Source organism: Rana temporaria, chromosome 7 (assembly GCF_905171775.1).
Source record: "Rana temporaria chromosome 7, aRanTem1.1, whole genome shotgun sequence".
NCBI classification, from domain to species: Eukaryota; Metazoa; Chordata; class Amphibia; order Anura; family Ranidae; genus Rana; species Rana temporaria.
Window position 1 is genome coordinate 174,603,874 of NC_053495.1, and position 25,049 is coordinate 174,628,922.

At 39.7% G+C, this 25,049-nt stretch overlaps 1 protein-coding gene across 7 annotated transcripts in view; it reads right to left on the bottom strand.

Annotated features, from left to right (window-relative positions):
• The window catches only part of ELAVL4 (ELAV like RNA binding protein 4), a 150,685-nt gene that overhangs the window by 17,121 nt on the left and 108,515 nt on the right, over positions 1-25,049 (bottom strand). For 5 of the 7 annotated variants that reach the window (XM_040360517.1, XM_040360519.1, XM_040360522.1 and 2 more), the window contains exons 3-4: positions 21,284-21,370; positions 2,720-2,823 (exon numbers count right to left, since the gene is read on the bottom strand). In XM_040360517.1, the coding sequence (XP_040216451.1) occupies positions 2,720-2,823; positions 21,284-21,370 (191 nt within the window). The remainder of the gene's footprint in view (positions 1-2,719; positions 2,824-21,283; positions 21,371-25,049) is intronic. The other 2 variants (XM_040360523.1, XM_040360520.1) reach the window with 1 other exon arrangement.

Here is a 25,049-nt window from a genome sequence, read left to right on the forward strand (position 1 = left end):
TCAACAAAGTTTGTTAAAATCCTTGTCATGACGAAAAATTACCCTCAGGCAATTATTTTTAATTCAACAAAAGTGGAGTTACACTTAGAGCAATTTGCATAACGCTGTATAAGGTCTTTTTCACTTCCTCTGAGTCAAGTAGAGGTTATGGGTTCTGAGGATATTTTTTATTAAAGGTTAACCGAAGGCCTCTATAGACAGCTTGAATTTTCCACTGGTTCCTGCTTATTCTGTTAAAATATATGAGTCGTGGGAGACCTTGGAAAATTATTATCCGAACAGGGACTGTATCAGATGCAGTTAATGTTTGGGTATTTAGGCAGCCACGGATGCCCTGGCTACTTGGCTATGATACTTTCAGAGGGATTCCTCCATCCATACTGTTAGCATGGGTGGAGGAATCAACTGATTTTCTCCCGTTCAGCCTTTGGGGGTTAGTTAGTGCTTGGAAAACACATTCCCTTGGAGGAGGCAGGTTTGCTAAGCCAAATAGAATTCAGCTATGTATTGATTTACAACAGCAAACCGGCAGCCAAAGACTCCCTACCTGTGCAAGGCTTGAAATTTCAATTCATATCCTGTGGAATGATGAAATAGACGAAAAGGGGTTATGGGTGACCGCACATTTAGATGTACAGTATGTTTCAGTAATATCTGGCTGATATCATTCCATTAAAGGCTGTTTTGCACGCAACGTTGGCTTCTGGAGCTGGGAGCTCCCAATGAGAGTCTTTACAATCTAGCTTCTAAACCAGGGGCCTCAAACAGGCGGTCCTACAGCTTTTGCGAAACTAAGTCACATGAGGCCTTGTGAGGCTGACAGTTACCAGCATGACTTCCTCAGGCAGAGGCATGATGGGGCTTGTAGTTCCGCAACAGCCGGAGGGCCACCAGTTTGAGACCCCAGCTCTAAACTTTACCCTTAATCTGTACACTAACACTAAGTCTGCCCCTATAAACTTAAAGGGGTTGTAAAGGTTCGTCTTTTATTTTCTAAATTGGTTCCTTTAAGCTAGTGCATTGTTGGTTCACTTACCTTTTCCTTCGATTTCCCTTCTAAATGTTTTTTTTCTTTGTTTGAATTTCTCACTTCCTATTTCTCCTCAGTAAGCTTTCCACCATCATATGAGCGGTGGAAAGTCATTTAGAACAGCTTACTGAACACCTTACTGAGGAGGAACAGGAAGTGAGAAATTCAGACAAAGAAAACAAAACAAAACAAAAAATAGAAGGGAAATTGAAGGAAAAGGTAAGTGAACCAACAATGCACTAGCTTAAAGGAACCTATTTAGAAAATAAAAAACAAACCTTTACAACCCCTTTAAAGTGTATCTTAAGCTAAGTTTTGTTTTTCAGTTCTGGATAGAGTAGGGCCTGCCTTTTTTTCTTTTTTCCTTTCTCTGCACCTCTTTTTCCAGAGACACAGGAATTAAGACACGTTATATCCAAATTGGGATACGGGGAGGGGGTGTATTTCCAGTTAGGCAATAGTCACCTGAATCAATAGAAACAGTAAAGCTTCATACTGGAGACACAGACAACAATAAAACCAGACAAAGGTTCTACCTTTGTCACATTCCATTTGGCTCTATATACAGTACATTTTATCCCTAACTCTAACCTTTAACTTATCATCTACATTTAAGTCTTAACACTTTAGCTTTAAAGGCCAAGTTGACCTTTGTTCTCCTTTTTTTCAGCTCCTCTATGTACCAATATAGCATTAAAGTACTTATTTTGCAAAAATAAAACAGCTTTTTTTATTTATTTTACACACGCTTACCTCACTCTCTTCATAGCTGTTTAAAAACAGTGCTCCATTACTTCTGCCTTACTTCCTGGTCAGACTTTAGGTCATGACATAGGAAGGAGTTGACCAGCTGAGGGTGGATGATGCAGGGTGTGTGATAATGAGTTCAGCTGGTCAACTCCTTCCTGTGTCATGACCTAAAGTCTGTCCAGGAAGTAAGGCAGAAGTAATCGAGCACTGTTTTTAAACAGCTATGGAGAGAGTAAGGTAAGCGTGTGTACAATAAATGGAAAGCTGTTATATTTTTGCAAAATAAGAACATTAATGCTATATTGGTACATAGGAGAGCTGGAATTTAGAAAAAAAAGGTGAACTTAGCCTGTAAGCTCTCATAGGCCATATGTATCAGCACCGTAAAATCATGTGCTGAGATCTCACGGCACCAAAATTTCAGTGCCAAAGCTACTTGTTTTTGCAGTATACATTTTGTAGATAGTAATATGCATAATTTATACACAACAGTATAAATACATTTACTTGTTTTGAATATATTTGAGTTCTAACAAAGATATGTGGTTTTAGGCTGTTGAACATGTTAAGTAAAAAAATAATTACTTTTATACAGAAGTTGATGCTTCTGTGTCCCTAGTTCAGCCCCTCCGAAGAGTTTCATTTCCATCGTTGCCATCAAATGTCACATCAATGTATACTTTAACCAATAAGACATGAGTAAGATTTTGAGTATGTCAACAAGCATATTTCTATACAACTAAGCAAAATGTTTTGGTATTGGTATGAAACATTCTTATTTATGAATGGGTTCCTTTACAAAGCTTCTAGCTCACAACCTTGGCGATTCAAAGCAAGCCAAAATATGTCATACGCCAACTTGTTTTGTTTAAAATGCATCACCATCTATTATAACATTTGATGAAAGACGATGAATGAGGAATAAAAAAACATGCTCACCTTGATGGTTTTGGTTTGTAGTCTGAGTCCATTTAAAGTGTTAATGGCTTTTTCTGCATCCTTTGGATCAATGTAATTAACAAATCCATAGCCTAGGCTCTGCCCTAGATGGAAAGAGAAGTAGATAAATTGGGAACTGATCATGTTTTCAGTACATGCACAATTTACATAAAATGATCTTTGCCAAGGTCACAAGCGGTCTGAAGGTCAAGGAACTTTTTTCTATGATCTCAACAAGCACACTAAGACTTCACACCTACGAGCTTTCCTTTTCACGTGTACTTCAGTGTATGTACTTCAGTGTATGTTTTCTTGTGTTTTTCCAAATTAAGCTAAGCAAAGTGCACAGGGTCTGTTGCCAGGGATAGATTTCTGCATTTGCAGCACATGAAAACTTGTGTATTGACTTTTATGTATCCATCAATGAAGAAAAAAATGTACTTTAACTATTTTCCATGGCACGCAGCAACATGACCCATACAGTATACGTTTACCACACCCATTGAAGTTTTGATGCATTACAGCATGTGTTTTATGACACATAGGTGTGTACAGGGCCTAAAACCTTTACCTGATTATGGCAGCCTTAATCAAGCAGTCGTTTAATGATCAAAGGGCGCCCCCCCTCCCCTGTTCTCCCCTCTTTTTCTAGTCCCCGCTCCCATACCCCCTCTCATCCGACAGTCAGCTTATATGTTTTATATTGTAGGTAGTGTCCTAAGGAAAATGGGCGCTGAACTGTAGGTTATTGTGTTACTAAGAACTGTTTTAGGCATTTATGCATATGTGTTTTATAATGTTCTGTATGATGTGTGGTATGTGAGAACCGCATTCTCCACCCTCCCCCCCTTTTTCTTTTCTTCATTCCGTATCCCCCCCTTATTCATGTTATTGTTTCCTTTTACAATTTATAAAAAAATGTATTCAACCTTAATGATCAAAGGGCGATTAGGTGAAATATACAACGTCCTTCTTGTCCACCTTTCCCATTGGAGAACACATTAAGATATGGAAAGCCCAATTATAGTTCCTACAGCAGTTTTGTTTGAAATTCATCTAGCATATTAGTGCTTTCATGAATGTACCATGCCAGAGTGGTACTGAAGAGAACGACAGCAGAAGCATCTGTAGGTATTAATGCTGCAAAGCCTTATCCTAGTGCTTGGCAGCACTAGGGTCGTTGGTTCGGATCCCAACCATGGCACTACCTGCACGGAGTCTACAAGTTCTCCCTGTGCCTGCATGAGTTTCCTCTGGGTACTCTGGTTTTCTCACACACTCCAAAGATATGCTGGTAGATTAATTGGCTTCTGCCTAAATTGGCCCTAGTATGTGTATGTATGAATGTGAGTTAGGGTCCTTAGTAAGCTCCTTAGGGGCAGGGACTGATGTGAATGTATAATATATATGTAAAGCACTGCGTAAATTGGCAGCGCTATACAAGTACCTGAAATAAATACATTTGTGGAATCACATATGCGTTTAAGCAATCCTGCTGGATTCTTAGAACATAACAGCTCCTTGCAAAGCTAACAGTTTATTCTTACTTGTCCCGCTGTCTGTGTAGCAAACCTCCACTGCACTGAAGAGCAAAACTTGTTAAATGATTTTCCACGTGTGTCAGATGCCTGTCTCCTATGCACCCTGTAGTACCTTCCACTGGTCCCTACATCAGTACTATGTCCTGTAGTGATGAAGGGGTCAGCAGATGGAACAACAAAGTGCAATGGGGGATGTTAGCATCCAACACTACCAAAAGTATTGAATGTCGAAGATTTTCTAACAAGCTTCCGTTTTCTTGCAGCGTCGTTCAGTGGCAAATGGGCAGCGGGACAAGTCTAAACTTTGCAGGAAGATGCTAATTTCAGGTTTTAGCAATCCAGGCTTTAATGCATTGCAGCAGGAATTCTAAACACTGCTTGTCGTAAGTATTGGGAAGAAAGTGGGCTACAGCCTCAATGTCAATAGAAGTTGCAGCTTGTGTTAAGTCTGGTGCAGGGCTGTCTTAATGAGAGGGCACACCTGGGCACTGCCCAGGGGCCCCAGCTGCATGGGGACCCCTGCACTTTCCCCAAAGAAGCTTGTCCTTGAGCCCACGCTGCCCCGAAATTTGGGGCACCATGATGGCACTGAGAGTGATAGATGCACAGGGGAGGAAGTCTGCCTCCTACCTACTTGTTGTTTGTTTATCTGCACTGTCATCATTGTAGGGGCCCCAGAGCATTACTTTGCCCAGGGGCCCATGATGCTATCAAGACTGTCCTGGTCTGGTGCAATTGCATTTCTTGTAGGGTGCTCCTGGCTCTGAAGCAGCAGCTACTATCATGGCTGTGCTGCCTGTCAGCGCCATATTGCAAAGCTAAGGGAAGTTTAGATAAACTGTTCCTAGACTCTGCTCTAACACAGCTGAAGTTAACTCTGGGAGGACACACCCCTGCAATCTGTGCTTTACATATTCCTGACCTCTGCACTCTGTACGCTACATATTTATGATCCCTGAATTCTTTGCATTACATTCTCCTGACCACTGCAAGCATCAGTAATGGAAAAATTATTGTACTGGGGTTTATATGTGTCTTGTGACATACTTAAATACTTAAATAACAGACTATGCGAATATGTGTGACATGTAGACAGTGAGAACCCTACGTTTTATTTAACCATAACACTTTACAACATTTCTGTAATGTCCCTTACTTGGCTATGTGACAATGCTAGGGCCTAGTGACTGGCGGGTAGACCCTGTCACTGTCACAGGAGAGCAGCTCACATGATCTACCCTACCAAGAAGTGCTGAGCATTCTTCCTTGCCTTAAAGAAAAAATAAGCTGCAAGGAAGCGCACATAAGAGGAGTCTGAGTGGGTTGGGGGAATATCCTTTAAAGAGACCCTTTATGGGCAACTTGACAGTATCTCTTTAAAGAGTATCCTCTATAAACAATACATTTTGAAAAGCATTTGACTGCACTTAGCTATAATAATAAGTACCATGTTCAACATTTATGGAATAGTGGGTTGAGCTATAAATATAAGATGTATCATTTGCGAAAATCTAAGACCAATGTATGCATCAAATTGCAATTATGTTTTAAAATTAAACAAATCAACCATTTTGAGCTCGACAATATGGCTTGAAAGAGTCTCCTTGTTTATGGACAGAGTTATTAGCTTCATTGCATTGTACAGCTGCTCTTTTCATCCACACCATTCATGCAAGGGAACACAATATGACTATAAGGTTCAGAGTTCCTCTGCTACAGATCTTACTCTTCTCAACTAACAACACAGCATACAGATGTATTATTTATTGATTTACTGCACAACACTTACCGAGTACACAGAATCATTCATATCAGTGCCTGACTCCAGAAGAGCTTACGGTCTAATAGGCATACCAGCGCATACATGCACACAATCCAAGCTGATTTTGGCCAGTGCCACTTAAATTACATGTGTGTTTTGGGTTGTCAAAAGAAACCTAAGCTTTGAGTTGACCTCAATTTCAAGGGACAGTCCTTCTTGGGAACCAAATGCATTTTACAATTGCCCCTCCATCTTGTTACATAGTTTTGTATAAATATATGTATTATACTCCAATCAAAAATGTTTACATTATTTCAGAATCCACCATGGAAAAGATTGCACTGTTTATTTTCAGTAGTATAACTGGTGGAAATTAGTGATGTTGTCTAAGTGTGGTACGCAACATAATTGGTTAAATGCTTACTGTGGTGTTTGGTTAGACATTTTTTTTTTATACAGTAATAGGCATTTTTAGTGGAAAAACATGGAAGTACGATGGACAATGTGGCAAGCATGTTACACTTAAAGTGTATTTAAAGCCAACACTTTCTTTTTAATTATTTTTGGATAGTGTAGCATAAGTTTAGAACCCCTATCAGTTTTTCATTGATTCGTGTCGCCTTGCTGGTGAGATCTTGATAATGTCACCAGAACCGAAAGTCACAGGAAAAATAATTCTGAGTTGTCCCTGGATGAAGTCTTCCAACAGGGAACAATTTCTTTACATGTCCTCCATGTCCTCTCCTTCTTATCTCAGAAAATGTGTGCTATGGGAATCAGAAGAACACCTGTAGAGACAGAATTTACAAACTCTGTACTTGGTAAGAGCCTAGACCCTGTGTGACAAATGCTAAACTCCACAGGCGTGTGCACAGGGTGTGCCGGATGAGCCTGGACACACCCCAATCAACCTGTGTGCCATTGCCACCAGGGGGCCTGGGCAACATAGGATTTGGATGTGAGAAAAAAACACTGATTCACACAGCAAAAGCCACAGCGCCTCAATACCCCATTCACACACAGAGCTTTTATTTATTAGCTCAATACCGTTTCATCTCTTAGATTTAGCAGTAATTTTGTCTGTCTGTATGTGTACATGTATGAATTATGTATGAATTTGTATATATATATATATATATATATATATATATATATTGGTCCGGATTCACATACATTGGTGTATTTATGCCGGCGTAGCGTATCTCTTTTACACTACGCTGGCGTAGCGCACAGAGGCAAGCACTGGATTCACAAAGCACTCGCTCCCACTCGCTGTTAAAGATACGTGGGGTTTCCTCGGCGTAAGCCGTCATAGGTGGAAGTGGGCAAGAGCCATGCTAATGAGGCGTGACCCCATGCAAATGATGGGCCAAGCGTCATAGAAGTACTTAAAACGAATGGCGCATGCGCATGCGCCGTCCCGTGGACGTATCCCAGTGCGCATGCTCAGAATCAAGTCAAAACTACTCCCTAAGATACGACGGATCACTGCCTACGACGTGAACGTACTAAGTAAACAACTTAAAATACGATGGCTGTGTTCCCTGGTCCATACGTTTACATGACTTGCGCCTCATATATGGGGAATAACTTTACGCCGGGCGTACGACTTACCTAAACCGCGTATATTAGGCGCATTTACGTTCGTGAATCGACGTATCTCCCTCATTAGCATATGTGAATAGGAAATCAATAGGAGCGCCACTTGCGGCCAGCGTAAATATGTGCCCAAGATACGCCGGCGTAGGAAAGTTACGTTGGTCGGATGAAGCCTATTTTCAGGCGTATCTTGGTTTCAGAGTCCGGCGCATAGATACGATGGCGCATATTTACATTTACGCGGCGTATCTCGAGATACGTTGGCGTAAGTGTTTTGTGAATCCGGGCCATTGTGTGCTTTGTGGTGCACACCTTAATGCAATAGGCTGCACACAGCTATGCTAGACCCTTAGGGCCCATACAATCCTGTGCATTGGCAACACACACATTTTAACATCCTGCCCTATGTGCAGCATTAATTATGAATGGCACCCCAACTCTTCGTACAACACAAGGGACCACAGCTCACCACCACCCATATAATATGTATTTATAAAAAAAGTCATGCATGTTTGATTTTTTTTAATCCATTGTGGTGCATTGGTATTCCATTCATAATGAATGGTCTGCCTTAATACAACATACATTACACAACAGATCACTTTAGCATGATGGTCACCTTAGCCAACATGGGTTGAAAAATTTGGAAACTACATTCACATGGCAAAGTTAAGATCATTATCCTGGTGTTAAAAGAGAAGTATGGCCAAATATTTTTTGGCCATAGGTAAAAGGCCTCATAACAGTTTTGTTTATGGAATTATTCCAGAGCCCATTTAGTTAAAACCTGTAACATACCTAAAGGAGGGACAGAGCAGAGTGGTGACTTTATCCGCATTCTGTTATGCAGCAGTTTTTTTTTTTTAAATGAAAAACCATAGTTCTACTTTAAGTTAACTCCCAAAAATCTTGCATACTATTTCAAAATGAAATTTCATCGAATGGTGCACACAAATTCGAACTTGGGGAAAAGCTGCATGTAGCGCAAGCGACAAGCATTGGGAATGTTGCTAGCTAAAAATACATGTCATTTCCATAAATAAGAGAATCTTGTGACAGTCAGATTGACATAAATCTGAATATTCTTATACATATGACTAATTTAAATTGCACTTATTGTTGTTGACTGCCATGACTGTGCAGCTATAACATTCTCAATTTATTAAAAGTAAAGTAATTTAAATATAATAGAAGTTGCAAGTTGGATTAGGACAGGAAGTAGAAGAAATTAGCAATTAAATGCAATTTCAAACTATAAAGTACTAAATAAGCCATATAATGGGCAGTCTATCTGGAAAGCTGTTATTTGGGAGGGATGTTAAGATACAAACATATAACTCAAACAAAAAGAGATATCCTAATCATCTTTTGAAATGATTGTATACTACTATACTAATATCTGGTGTTCCTAAACAAATAATTATTTTAAACCCACTGAACTTCTAGAACACTTCGTGCAGGCCTGTTATAAAATGAACTATGTTCATGATGAGTATGATAAAATCTAGTATACTACACAATCTGGCATGGTTATACTTATCAACACAACACTGGAAATGGCCATAATACACCTGGACACCACTATTATACAATTGTAATAACAAGATAAATCACTACGACCCTTCACATGGTCCAACCATTAGCCATGATCATAAAACAAATCTAATATACGGTATGAAAACATAAAGCGCTACACCTCAAATATGGACCTGATCACTGGCCGTGGTCATATTACAATTCTAATACACAGTGTAAAGACATAGACATTTACTAAAACTGGAAAGTGCAAAATCTGGTGAAGCTCTGCATAGAAACCAATCAGCTTCCAGTTTTATTTGTCAAGGCCTAATTGAACAAGGTGAAGTTAGTAGCTGATTGGCTACCATGCACAACTGCACCCAATTTTCCACTCTCCGTTTTAGTAAACCAACCCCATAAAGCACTACACCTCTAACCATGACTTTGTCGTGGTCATAATACAGTTCTAATAGACAGTATAAAGACATAAAGCACTACAACTCTCAACATGGCCTGATCATGACCATAATAGCATTTTTTGTTCTTACTACAAAATCCTCTGTGATCTTTGAAGGACACAGTGGAGATCTTGAGTCTCTGGCCCTTGGTTTATGCTGCCACCTGGAAGATCTTTGCTGCGCCTTTTAATGAACAAAAAGAACTTAGGAGAATGTAAAACAGTCCCTTTCTCTGCATTCACTGAAGGCCACAGCAGAGATCTTGGTTGTACTATAACCTAAGGCCCATAGATTAAATATCCCCACTGTGTTTTTCAATCAACGGAAGAGAAAATATAATTCCAACATATTCTTTAAAGATATAAAACACTACAGAATGACTATGATGTCATCACAGAACCCAAACATGACCTCACTGAATATTATTATAATACAATTATGATATACAGCATAAAGAAAAGTACTGCACCTTCCAACATCACCTGGCCACTGGCTATGGTCCTAACAAATCTAGCATATTCTTTACAGACCAGAAACACTACGGCCTGATTAAGGGGTCATCAAAAGGGTATGGGTATAATACAATTCTCTTTAACACACTACAGGCATAGCAGTGTATACCTCCTACAAGACCTAGCCACTGGATATCTATTATACATACACAGAATGCTAGGACTTAACCGTCAGACATGATCTCACAAGGTTTGCACTTTTATTATGGCAAATAACCTTTTTCATACTCATCAGCAAATGAATAAATATAATCAAAGAACTCCAATCAGACAGATTCACTCTCTCCACCTTGCCAATAGCCAGGAATTATTTTGCTGTGCCACAGAAGTTCTGTAGTATTGTGCCTACTTAGCAAAGGCACTGGCTAGTTATTATCTATATTATGTAGAGGCTGTGAGCTTATGACACTGTTTAGTTCTGGGCAAGCCAGATAGCGTAAAAATGTAAATCCGAGGTCCAATATTATAATTTTTAATTGTCTCAAAGCCATTTTACACTTTGAAAAAAAAATGCAGTTGTCCTATAGATGTTATTAATCTCCAAAGGGAGAAGGAACAAGATACCTCTGCATAAGATAGGGTTATGTAGAGACCTAGTACACTTTAAAGGTATAAAAAAAAAACTTCTTGACCCCATGGACAATCATTACAAATCCAATTGGCCTCTGTACTCACGTAAAGGACTATACATTCCAAAAAGATCTGACTTCTAGACATGGTCAATATATGGGATGTGTAATTTAAATTAGGCACCATCCAGTACCCCATTAAGCACTGATTAAGGTGCAACACAACAATATGAATTCAGTTTTAAGAAACTATATGTACTGTACCAGCCTAACTTACGTAAAGAGTATATGCCATCCGGCCCATTCTGGCAGAGAATGTAAAAAAGTAGATGTGAAGTCTAACTGAATGACATTTAGTTGTACAGTATATACACAACTACCATTATTTTAAAGGGAATTCTTATTTTATTTTTTAATCCTTCACTGTGTATTTCCTGCAGCCACTTCCAGTCTGCATGCACTCCAAAAATGGCTGAATGGCAATATGCAGGACAGGATTCCTGATGCTGGCAGCAGCAGAACATGTCTATTGTGGTTTGAAATGGTCACTTGTAGTCTCAAATAGAAGCTAAAAGTGACAGAGTGATAACACAAGAGCACAGTCTGGAAATGGGGACAGAATATACTTCATGTCACCAGGTATTATTTTAATGAAAGCTGTAGGTATTAAAAACATTGAAAATTACTCTGGACCTTACGTTAACATTATAAAGCTTATATGAGATTTTAGTAATTGGGTTTTAAATATTGGACCCATTGGTTGTCTGGGTATGGTGTCAGCTCTGTAGTGCTTGTCAGCTGTATGTACACAGTGCTGTAAGCATGCAATGCATATTGCTCAGTGGCCATTACTGGATTTGTGCTGCACAAATGGAAGCTGCTCTCATGAATAATTCAAGCTGTATGTGATGCAGGAAGAGGCAGCAGCAGATGTGTATAGAGAAGAGTCAGCAGTGTAATTCTAAGGTTAAAATAATGCAATCCACAGGGATCAAAAGGTAAAAATAACCACACTCTAGTGCAGAGACAGCAGACTCCGCGCCATTCTGCTGCTCCCATGTTTTCTGCTGATAACACACAGTCCTTGCACAATGTCACCAGCAGGCTGGCAGCTCCGAGAGCTCAGCTCATCACACCGATAAAAGCAAATACAAGCAAATGTGACGTGTGCACACTTCAATTATTATCCTAATCTAGCTGTAAGATGCATTTGTCTCATCCCCGGGGAACGCAGGACAAAGATGAAGAAGAAAGCTGCTAAAACATGGGATTTATTTAATAACTCAGTGCAAGGACTGTTTGGTACAATAACCAATTGCAGAGGAACAAGATGCTTCTAATCACTTGGGTACCCTGGACACTTAAATTGCCCCCACCTTTCCCCATGCTGCTACCAAACATAATCAGATCGTCACCACCAATAATACCTTTTTGCATTGTTGATATAGTGTCTGTTTATCCCTTCACCCAGATCTCCTTAGTCCTTTATCTTTCTCTAATATTATTTTATATATGTGTATTTTGAGGATCCATTGTCTACCCGCATCTGCTATATCATTATCCATCCTTGTATACTATACCTCCAGCTTCTGCCCACACACCCTACTGAAATTTCAGTCCTGTTCTAAATGCCTCCCACATGTATAAACTATATCTCAGACTCCAATTCTGTCTGTTTCACATACTGCAAATCATTTTTTTAAACGGGACAAAACGGTATCGTTTGTGGTTATATAATAAAGTGCTTGATCACTTGAGCCACAGTGGCTTAGTGGTGCTTGTAGCACCAGATTCAACAATCTGAATCTCAGTCCAGGACACTATCTGCATGGAATTTGCATCTTCTCCCTGTGCTTGCATAGATATCCTCACACATGCCAAAAACATGTTGGTAAGGTGGTAGTAAATTGGTAGGTAAGGTGGTAGTGGTTGGTAGCTAAGTTTTCGTTATTATGTGTATGCATGTGGGATAGGGGACCTTAGATTGTAAGCTCCTTGAGGGCAGGGACTGATATGAATCCACAGTATGTCAAATTGTTGAAGCTATATAAATATCTGTAATAAATAATAATAAAGCGCACACAATGTTTACAATATAGGGGAGTAATAGTACATTAAGTATTCAAAACTCATCCACAAGGGGGACCCAGGTGCCCTTCAGTTAACCTGGTGGGATTTAGTAAGGATCTCAGTGTCCATCTTTCTTGCACCCTACTTAGTCAAGTTACCACTATAAGAAAGTATGGACATGTTAGCAGTAATAACGGGCTCCCCAAACCCAGGTGACCTTCAGTAACCTAATGGAATTCAATGGGTATCTCAATATCCATCTCTCTTGCACCCCTTTTAGTCACGTTTACCACTATAAGAAAGAAAAAGCAGTCTGTGGGTGGGAAATGAAAGGTAGATACTTTGTAAAGAAAAACAGGCTTCTTTAAGGTAAAATACAAAGTGCAAAAAACTTTCAGTACAATATTGGCTGGCCACTGAAGGGGCTACCATCAATGTCCATCTCTCTTGCACTCCATTTGGTCAAGTTACCACTATAAGGAAAACGTGGCAGTTGGACATATTAGCAGTATTAATGGGCTCCACAACTGCAGATGACTTTCAGTAACCCAGTGGGACTTAATGGGGATCTCAATATTCATCCATCTCACATCCCAATTAGTCAAGTTTACCACTATAAGAAAGAGTGGCAGTTGGAATAGTTTGTGGACATATGGGGCTCCCTTGCTCCAGGTGCCCTTCAGTTAACCTAGTGGGATTTCATGGGGATCTCAGTGTCCAGGTCCCTTGCACCCCGCTTAGTCACGTTACCACTATAAGAAAGAGTGGCAGTTGGATATGTTATCACTAATAATGGGCTCCCCAGGTGACCTTCAGTAACCTGGTGGAATTCAATGGGGATCTGAATATCTATATCCCTTGCACCCCTTTTAGTCATGTTTACCACTATAAGAAAAAAAAGGCAGTCTGTGGGTGGAAAAAGAAAGGTGCATACTTTGTAGAGTAAAGCAGGTTGCAGCAAGGTAAAATACAAGGTGCAAAAAGCTTACACATGATTTAGTACATTATTGGCTGGCCCCTGAATGGGCTTCCATCACTGTCCATCTCTCTTGTACTCCATTTAGTCAAGTTACCACAATAAGAAAGTGGTAGTTAGACATATTAGCAGTATTAAAGAATATGTAAATCCAACATTTCAGCCTGCTCTCCTCCAATGATCAGACTTGTCCTGACACCCCCCTCCCCCTCACTTGCAATGGAAAGATCAGTGAGCTGCAGTAGCAGCTGGTGCTCAAAATTATTGGGGGGGTGCAAACTAACGGAAAAAAAAAACATCAATTGCCGCCACTGTGCCCATTAAACGCAGCGAATGTGCCCATCAAATGCCGCCAGTTTGTCCCCTCAAATGCAGCCGGTTTGTCTCCCCAATTGCAGCTGGTTTGTGCCCTCAATCTGAATAGTGGGCGGCAGCGGCAACAATACATAGATTCATGCAATGCATGAATCTATGTATTGTTGATTGATGGGTGCAGGAGAGAGGGGGTGGCACTCCTGCGCCCACTATGGACGCACCGCTACTGGTGAGCTGCTTTTTTTTTATACCCTTGCTGTTATACAGCTGAAAACAGAGGGTATGTGATCATTTTTAAAAAGTGGAAACATATAATATATATAATATATATATAATATATATAATGTTTTTTAAATATATATGCACTAATGTTTTGTCTTTTATTTCTATTTTAAATGGAATGGGTTGTTTTACAAGGTGAGGGTTTACAATCACTTTAATGGGCTCCCCTGCTGCAGGTGAACTTCGGTAACCCAGTAGGATTCATTTGGCGATATCCATCTATCTCACACCCTAGTTAGTCAAGTTTACCACTATAAGAAAGAGTGGCAGTTAGACATGTTAGAAGTAATAATGAGCTCCCTGGGTCCAGGTGATCTGGTAACATTCAATGGAGATCTTGCTTTTGAGGCTGCTTTGTTTTATAGGTGAGAGTCCCCACTAACCTATGACATCAGCAACCTAATTAGAGAGAAGTATTATTCTTTATAGGGTACTATCCTTCCTTATAAGGACAGTGATGTCAGTGGGCTATCCTTAGAATATATTTATTGCAAACTTGAGAATAATACTAACATTACACAGACATTCCTGGCTATTATCAGGGTAATATACCTTGAAAGCCTTTATTTGTATGAGGCTTCATTTCCATGGACGTTTTTACAGCCACTTTTTTTAGCCTTTTTTTACAGCTTAAAAATGCCTGTTCATGTTTTTCTATTTTTTTTTTAGCTGGAGCTCAAAAACGCAGCGTTTTTAGCGTTTTGCGCGTTCTTGAGCGTTTTTTAACGTCTGGCGTTTTTACAGCTCTAAGGCTGGTGCTTCAGAACGCACTGGTCCTGGGTTTTTTTTGCAGCTTAAAAACGGCTCAGCCATCTACAGCTCAAAAATATCATGGTAGGCATGAGGCCATAGACTAACATGGAGAGCCGTTTTTAAGCTGCAAAAAAGCTCAGAAAAGTGGCTGTAAAAACGTCCAAAAACGTCAATGGAAATGAAGCCTGATACTGTATCTTGAAATATATTTTCTTGACTGTGTCCATTCAGGGTCTCTCTCAAATCAACACAGTACCTACTATGCTGTAGGGAGAGCTAGCAACAACAGAGAAACAGTGATTAATTATTTGAATGAACAGTGTTCCCATAAGAATGCAGATGTTCGCAGGTCAAATTAATTCTGTTTCCTGGTTATTTATGGTTTTGAAAGGAAAATGTGCTCCAAATAAATATGTTATGGTCAATAAATGCCATGGTATATTATTGAAGAATGTATTGAGAATGTAAGAATATGTGTTATATGCACCATCTAATGAAAAGGTCATTAAAAGAGAGATCAGTTACAAGCCTAGCTAGGAGCTTTTCTTGTCTCAAAGCTTATCGTGTTCAGAGGATCTCAGAATCAAACTACCTAGAGACCTTGCTAGCTCTCATTCTATATCGTACAATTACTGGCTGCAGGCACAGCTTCCGTGCCGATGATTTGAAAAGCTTTAATCTAGAACCCCAGATAACAAATTTTTTTGTTTAGTGGGGAAGATATAGTGGGGAAAGTTATATCTACTGTTGGGGTTTTATTGCCTTATGTATCCCCACTGGGAAGATTAAACCTCACTACCAGTTCTAGTGACACTAAGGAAACTGCTGTAGGCTGATTCTTATATCTACAGTGCATTTGTCCACATATTCTACCGGAGAATCCCCAATCGTCTGGTGACCCATGTCACTGGCTCCTTATTTAATAACTCAAAAGAATATATGGAAAATATATATGTAGAAACCAGAAGTCCTTTTGAAACGACCCTCTCCCTAGGTGTATGACTACAAATCAAACAACCCTCCGACAGTAGCGAATGATGTCTCTAAATGCCTGCGACCTGGACCAGATGACCAGGGAAACCAGACAGCATCAATAACAAATTATGCATTGCGAAGGCGGACCCTCTTCCTCAGAGCCACAGCAATAGATAGGAAGGGCAACGCGTAAGTCGTGATTAATGTCGACTGGTTCCCTCGTCATCTGGTCCAGGTCGCAGGCATTTGGCATTTAGAGACATAATTCGCTACTGTCGGAGGGTTGTTAAGCCATATTTTAAAGCTCGTTTGTGAGAAGTTATTTTATCTGTATATTTTACGAATAAAACCTTGCCATTGGTAATGCCCAAGGTCAGTGCACCCTTTTTTTCTTTTGATATGTTTTAGCCTCAAGAATACCCATTGTTCTGAGGAGGGCAGCAAGACTTTAGTCACCCCCTACTTCATTGGAAGGTTCAAATTGTGACTGGGATCCCCAGCGCAGAAGAAAGTTTGTGTTTTTACAAATCAGTCAGTCCCATGGCAAAACTCGGGCAACCGAATATGGGGTTCTTGGCAACTTCTCTGCAGTAGTGCCATCTTGCATTGGAGGTCAGTGGTCTATATTGCAGCCTTAGTAATTGCCCCCATTATCACTGAGGCCCCATACACACCATAGAATCCATCCGCAGATAAATCCCAGCAAATGGGTTTCAGCGGATAGATCCTATGGTGTGTACATGCCAGCGGATCTTTTTCCGCGGATATATCTCCCCTGGGATGGATTCCAGCAGATCGAATATTTGCTGACATGCACAACATATCCATCTGCTGGAGTCCATCCCAACGGATGGATCCGCTGGTCTGTACAGACTCACCGAATCCATCCGTCCGAAGGGATCCCCTGCATGCGTCGTAATGATTCAACGCATGCTTGGAATTCCTTATATGACAGCGTCGCGCACGTCGCCGCGTCATAATCGCGGCGACGGCGCGACACGTCATCGCCAGAGGATTTCGGCGCGGATTTCAATGCGATGGTGAGTACACTCCATCGCATTAAAATCTGCTGAAATCCTCGAGAGGATTTATCCACGGAAACGGTCCGCTGGACCGTATCCGCGGATAAATCCTCCCGTGTGTATGGGGCCTGATGGTAATATCAGTGCCCTTTATTGCACCTAAAAAAAAACAGCAACCATTACCCTAAAATTCCTACAGGTGGCTAGTAGCATAAGAATGATGCCATAATACATTTGCATATAGTACATACCAATAGGTCATTTTGTAGAACACATCAAATTAATGAAAAATTTGCCTAAACAGATGATAGTATAAAAGGTTGATGATTTCAAATAATACTGTGTTGATTTGTAGACTTTATACATATCTGAGAAATTGTCATATACCAACTGGCAAGCTAAACACACATCATGTACTTATGTAGTGTAACAAAAGCAGCAGCAATGAGTGTAAATACAGACAGCATAGATTCAGTGCTTGTAAAATTGTATATGCTTAACACATACATTGGGTGACCACTAGAAGAAAGCAGAACTCAATACAGAAATGGAACATTGATAAAATAAATTAAATGTATTATTAAATGCAACATTTATTAGTGCCTGTGAGCATGCTTACATGAGGGGAGAGAACAAGGATGACATATATATCGTTCAAACAAAGGTGTTGGTGGGTCCTGGACCAGGCTATATTGCTGAACTGCAGTCTAGTCTTTATTGGGGGTTCAGGACTTGTTTGCACTAATTAGCATGAGTGTCTGGATCACAAGACTGGCATAATTGTCAATTCTTTGTTAGGTAAAACAGTTGGTCTAAATGTGTGTGTAAAGGCAGGTGTCCCAATACTTTTGATAATATAGTGTGTGTATATATATATATATATATATATATATATATATATATATATATATATATATATTACATTTAGTCTACTTTAAATTAAGTATTTATTTTTAGCAGTACTCCTCCCTCTGTCTATTCAGAACCTGATCTTATGTATAAATTTGCTTGAGGCTAAGCAACTCAAACCAATTATGAGATGTATGATCGCATATGAAGGGGTGCAGGGGATACCCTTTTGCAAACATTCAAACAGAGAAATGAATAGGGCCAGAAGAATCAAAGAGCATGATTTTAAAGCCTAGCTTCCAGCCTTCCTTTATTTCACCCAAACTAGTGAAGGGATCATGTCTATTATCATACATAGACATCTTAGGAAAAATCCTGAATATTTTTTTTGTTCCCACCTAATTAGTTGCCTATCAAAACCTATTGTTGAATTTGCAATGACGGAGGCTGTCTTAACCCCAATAACTAATAGGTAGCCCTTTTTTATAGCTATGAAAATACAGCAATTGTCTGTAATATTATACCGGCTTGGAGTCTCATTCAGGAGTTAGAAACTGTTATTAATTATTTCCTGTTGCAGTAAGTGTAATTGTGAAATGCAGTTATCCAGCACAGGCAGGAAGGGGACCTAACAGGCAAGTGAACCGGCAGATAGTTAAACCAATCAAGGACATCTGCACAGGATATTTTCTAATCATCTGTTCTATCCTGTCTTGAACTATGCTCTTGTGTTGAAGCATCAGCGTCAGACAATTAAAGGAAAAACGCCTCTTTAAAAAAAAAATCCTGTCTTTTTTAAAGGCAGAAGGAGATTTAGCATCCTTCACATTGAAAATTGCAGTGTGCTTTCTCCATGCTGGGCTAATAAAGGCTACGCCAACCAATGTGAATCATTCTCGCCATGTCGTGAGTGTGGGGTAGAGCAAACATTTTCAGGATGTACTACAACTGTTTTCCAAAAAAATGTTCTCTCCCAGACATAATGGTTACATTTTCATAAGCACATATGCATATCATAAAACAGCTGTCTTTATTTTGTAGTTTGCCTGCAGTACTAGCACCATAATATTTTTTAACGCCATCATAAAATGCAACCTTTAAAAGTAAGCAGCATGCCTAAGAGCAGACACTACAAGATGCCTGTCTACCTTTATTAATCAGAAAACCCTTTTCTGTGCTCTTCTCTGATTTAGTTTTACTTTGTCAATGGGCCTGACTTTCCTTGACTAAGCTCCATCCATCTTGCCAGTCATTGTGCCATTGTGGACCACTGAGGTAGTCCCATTGGACACTGTAATAGTAGCTGTCAGGGCTTAGCCATTAAATCAAGGGAAGCCAGACCCCCATAATAGAGTGATGGTAAAACAACAAAAAAAAATTCTTGGGTAAAAAATCTGTTATAATGTCTGCTGTTAGTCATGACTGTTACTTTAAACTTTAAAATGGAGAACAGGTTCTCTTTAAGTATTAAATAGGAAACATACACATGTGAGAGTTCAAGCTGCGCACCCCAGTATTCATATTCTCTTTAAGTATTATGCCCAGGAAATCAATGCTTCAACATATACAATAAGTATGTGGAAACTGCTTTGCTGCCTTTGGACCTCCAATCACTGACCTTACTAAGCCATTAGCGGTTGGCGGTTCCCTGAAAAACCACTGCTTTTGAAAACGCACCAGTAAGAGGAGAAGTTTAGCAGAGAGATGGCCGCCACATGTAAACCTGCTATAAGGTAGTAAGGTCCGTGATTGGGGGTGCACAGGCAGAAAAACTATTTGTACATGGCTATATCTTCAGATGTGGGGGTGCTGAGCCCTAACTGGGTCTATTCTTAAGGGGCTCCATCACTGGCCCTTATGATCAAGTCCACTTTAAACTATTTTAAACACACTATAATTTAGCAGTAAACTAAAAATTGTGAAGGAGGAAAATGTGAAAGATGAACATGGTCTTCTACCATCTAAGGCCATCACTGGAAGAGCTCAACTTAGTTTCTTTACAGCACCTTAAAAGCACCTTAAAAGAAAAAGTGGTGATGCTTAATTATGATGCCGCGTACACATGATCTAAAATTCCGACAAGAAAACCGTGGATTTTTTCTGACGGAGTGTTGGCTCAAACTTGTGTTGCATACACACGGTCACACAAATCTTGTTGGAAATTCCGACTGTCGAGAATGTGGTGATGTACAAGATGTACGACGAGCCAAGATCAATGAAGTTCAATAGGCAGTTTGGCTATTCTGCTTAATTATGCGTGTTTTTTTGCGATAGGGACTTTTTCCGTCGGAAAAATAGAGAACCTGCTCTCAATCTTTTGTTGGCAGAAATTCCGACAGCAAAAGTCCGATGGAGCATACACACGGTCGGAATTTCCGACCAAAAGCTTACATCAGACTTTTCTTGTTGGAATTTCTGATTGTGTGTACGCGGCATAAGAGGTTGACTTAATTAATATGGTAGGTGAGGTTTTATACTATCCTTCAAAATACCCTAAAACAATTGAAATACACACACAAACATGGCATTGACCTATGTTCCCTACTCATATTCTGCCCAGGAGATCAATGCATCAACATATACAATACGTATTTGGAAACTGTTTTGCTGCCTTTGGACCTCCAATCACTGACCTTACTAAGCCATTAGCAGTAGGCGGTTCTCTGCAAAATCACTCTGTAGTTGTGAGACTAATCAATGCTTTTGAAAACGCACCAGTTAGAGGAGAAATTAAGCAGAGTGATGGCTGCCACATATAAACCTGCTATTAGGTATTGAGGTCAATGATTGAGGGTGCACAGGCAGAAGAACAATTTGTACATGGCTATATCTAGTGTGGGGTTGCTGGGCCCTAACTGGGTCTATTATGGAGGGGCTCAAGCACTTAGGATCAAGTCCACTTTAAAATTATTTAAAACACACTATAATTTAGCAGTAAACTCAAAATTGTGAAGGAGGAAAATGTGGAAAATGAACATGGTCTTCCACCATACTAGGCCATCACTGGAAGAACTCAACTTAAAAGCGAAAGTGGTGATGCTCAAATATAAGAGGTAGACTAATGTAATATGGTAGGTGAAGCTTTATGTTATTCTTCAAAATACTCTAAAACAATTGAAATAAACACCTAGTATGGTAAGTGAGGCTTTATGTTATCCTATGTTATCCTTCAAAATACCTTAAAACAATTGAAATACACACACACACATGGCATTGACCTATGTTCCCCACTCATATCCCTTACAACACATTCTATTCTTTATGGCTACAGGTGCTCTTTAAGTTCCTAGGACCTCCACCGCTTGATGAAACCTCTAGCATTGAGCTTTATTATACTTAAAAGCAGTAACAAACACTACTGACCTTTCCCAAAGATAGGGCCCTCTTCAGTAAGGGGTTTCCATTTTGTGCCAGTGGCAAAATTCTTGAAGTGTTCCTCCAATTGTGTGCCTATGGCAAAAATCCTTAGTGAATAGGGCCCAATAATAATTATAGTTTCTGTATGTTAATCACATTTCACATATGAACATTCTAAAAAGCAGAGCACAAATATCGTACAGGCACAGGATGCAATATCTAAATATCTAAAAATAAAAGCTATACAATATGTTGCAGAGGTGTGTAATCCTAATGGCATATGTTTATAACAACCACAGCTATTTTAATATTTTAATACATGGGGAAAAAAGGGGGAAATGCTAATGTACTAATAGGACAGGGGAGACACCAATGGGCATGCAAAATTCTATACAAGCATTGACTTTTTCTGAAACTCTCTATCACTCTTCTATGCTACCCCCACCCACCCATGTGGCATTTTTTTGTCCTGAAAATTGGCTGTTTGGGTAGTGAGTCCTGTATTACGGGAGGGTAGAGGAGCAAGTACATTTACCAAACCTGGAAATACTGACATTTTTAGCAGGGCACTAGCAGACAGCAGGGTTCTATTGTACAGAGAAGTGGGGGAGGTTTATGGTTCATAGGCAGAGGTGGTCTTTTAGTACAGCTCATCTCACGCTGTAAAGCTCGTCTTCAGGCACAGATCTTTTTTTCGTTTTGGATAAGGTGGTAATGAGTTTCAGCTACTGTTGGATTTGCTGTTGTGTGTCCCCATTGGGGACACTAAAATATTACTCCCTGTCCTGGTGGCCACCAGAACAATAGAGAAGGAAAGTGTAGTCAGATGAAGGAAAACTTCAAACAAACTCAATAACTCTGGTAAGGCGGCTGCTACACAGCAAAGCTTCCCTAAATGGCTCCCAGAAATTCAGAAAAGAGCACCAGACCAAAACCAGACAAAAGAGTCCAAGATCATTTTAATTGTTGGTAAAAAAAGTAATCTAAAAATATCCAATGCATTTCAGGGGGAAACCGCTCTTCTTAATCGGGGGTCAACACAGGGCCCTGCTGTCAAGTTGCTACTACATGTGGAATGTTCAGTACCGGCTCTAATGTGGATCTCATAAGTCACTGTACTCTCTGAGTCCATCCACATTTTATCCTGCCTTGAACTCTGATGAAGAGGGGTGGTGGTGTTGCCCCCGAAACACATTGAATGTTTTATGACTTTTGTACCAACAATTATAATTATCTTGGATTCTTGGATTATCGTGGAATGGCCACCAGGTAAGCAAATGACAGAAAAACTTTACAATGAGGTCACAAAATGGCAATAGAACTTGAAAGATGTTTTAATCCTTCCCAATTGTTTTTAAAACTAAAAAAAAAAAAAAAACATTTTGGCTGGAGTTGGGCTTTAATGAGAAAGGCTTTAATCTTTTCAGACAAGCAGCATTTCCTAAGATAGGATCCTCTCACCTGTCAGGAATGAAGGCATGAAATTACTAGCATAAAAGATCTCATTTCATCTTAGCCTTGCTAAAAATAAACTACCAATCAACAGAACACTTTTACCGTAGTTGCCAGGATTTTAATATCATTTTCAGCGATACTTTATTTCTGTTCTGGCTTGTCTGACAGCATTGCATGATATTTTGTCGGAAAAGGTTGCATATTTGTTTATGATATATCTAAACTGGAATGGCAATGCTTTTTCCATTTTAATATTTCTCTAAATGTTAACTTAAATAAAAACAAGTGAATATTAGTACAAGTAAGAATGTATATGTGTTGAATCGGCCTGATGATCAGATACATATTATTATCTATGTGTGATAATGCTTTCCAGTAATACTTTGTTTCTAAGTATCATTATTATTAATATTATACAACTATATATATATATATTTATATATATGTATATATATAGGTATATAGATCTAGATCTATACATCTATCTATATATATATATATATATATATATATATATATATATATATATATATATATATATATATATATATATATATATATATATATATATACTGTATATTATATATATATTAGAACATATTGCTAATTATAATTATTAAAAATGAATGCAAATGTAAAATGGGCAACTCATTACATACCCAGGCATGATTTCCTGCTTTGAAGTGGTACACAGTGGTTGTGGTCATTGAAATTAATTCACGCCCTGTATGGCTAAAATCCTTCCCCCCCGCACAGCAACACATACTCACCTCTACATCACTCGTTCTTACTCTCTGCCCAGCCACTACTAGGTGATCCTCATGTTACAGTGCTGATGATTGGCCAGCGTTGTCACATAGAGGAAGCCATATGTTCCTATCTTTCAGGGGGGGGGGGTACTTATTTGTTTTTAAGAGACCATGCCAGTCTGTAAAAAAAATATATAATGCAAGTCTCCTGCAATAAAAGAGCATTTATACTCACCTCTCCCTGTTCCAGTACTACACCCTTCATCAGTCTCTTTGGTATTGGACACTCCCTGTTGTGTTGGATGCCTGTACCCCCAGCCCTGGACATTGCAGTGTCCTAGGGATCTGAAAGGCATGGGCTGTTGGAGAGAGGTGTGAACAAGAACTCTTCTATTGCAAGATACTTGCGTCACATTTTTTTTTTAAAAGACTAACAGTCTCTAAGGCCAAGGCTAAAATACGCTTCCTCTACTGCAGTGGTCTCCAAGCTGTGGCCCTATGCTTGCTTTTATCCAGCTTGTGAGCACTATTTTATCCACTGATGCCAACAATGGGGCATAATTCCCCCTACTGACACCAATGAAGTGACACAATTCCTGCCAATGACACCAATGATGGGGCACAATTCCTCCCACTGACATCAACAATGGGGTGTTGTTATTTCCCACTGTTGTTGGAACCTTTTCTACTACCGATAATCACAGTCTGGCCCCCCTAAAGTCTGAAGAACAGTAAACTGGCCCTTTGTTTAGAAAGTTTGGAGAGACGGGCTCCAGTGGTTAATCTACACATCTAAAAATAATAAAATATATCAATTTAAATCATTAAAAAAATTAAAAGTCAAATAAAAAAATCACTTTAAAGCTGAACTCCAGGCAAATATAAAATACACAATATAATGCAGCTACATTATGCAGTAAACAGTGTAAGCGCCTGGATTTGACTTAATATCAGCCTCTTGCAATCCCTGTACATCAGAGCTCAGACTGAGGTCTTCGTCCGTAGGATTCAATATCTCTTTGGCCCACCCTTTGGAGCATTAACAGCTTTAACTCTTCTGGGAAGAAAGTTCACAAGGTTTAGGAGTGTGTCTATGGGAATGTTTGACCATTCTTCCAGACACGCATTTGTGAGGTCAGGCACTGATGTTGGATGACAAGGCCTGGCTCGCAGTCTCCGCACTATTTCATCCCAAAGGTGTTCTATCGGGTTGAGGTCAGACTCTGTGCAGACCAGTCAAGTTCCTTCACCCCAAACTCGCTCAGCCATGTCTTTATGGACCTTTCTTTGTACACTGGTGCGCAGTCATGTTGGAATAGGAAGGGGCCATCACCAAATGGTTACCACAAAGTTGGGAGCATGAAATTGTCCAAAATGTCTTGGTATGCTGACGCCTTAAGAGTTCCCTTCACTGGAACTAAGAGGCCAAGCCCCACTCCTAAAAAAAAACCCTCACCATAATCCCCCCTCCACCAAATTATTTAGACAAGTGCACAAAGCAAGGTCCATAAAGACATGGATGAGCAAGTTTGAGGTGGTGGAACTTGACTGACTGGCTTATCATCACC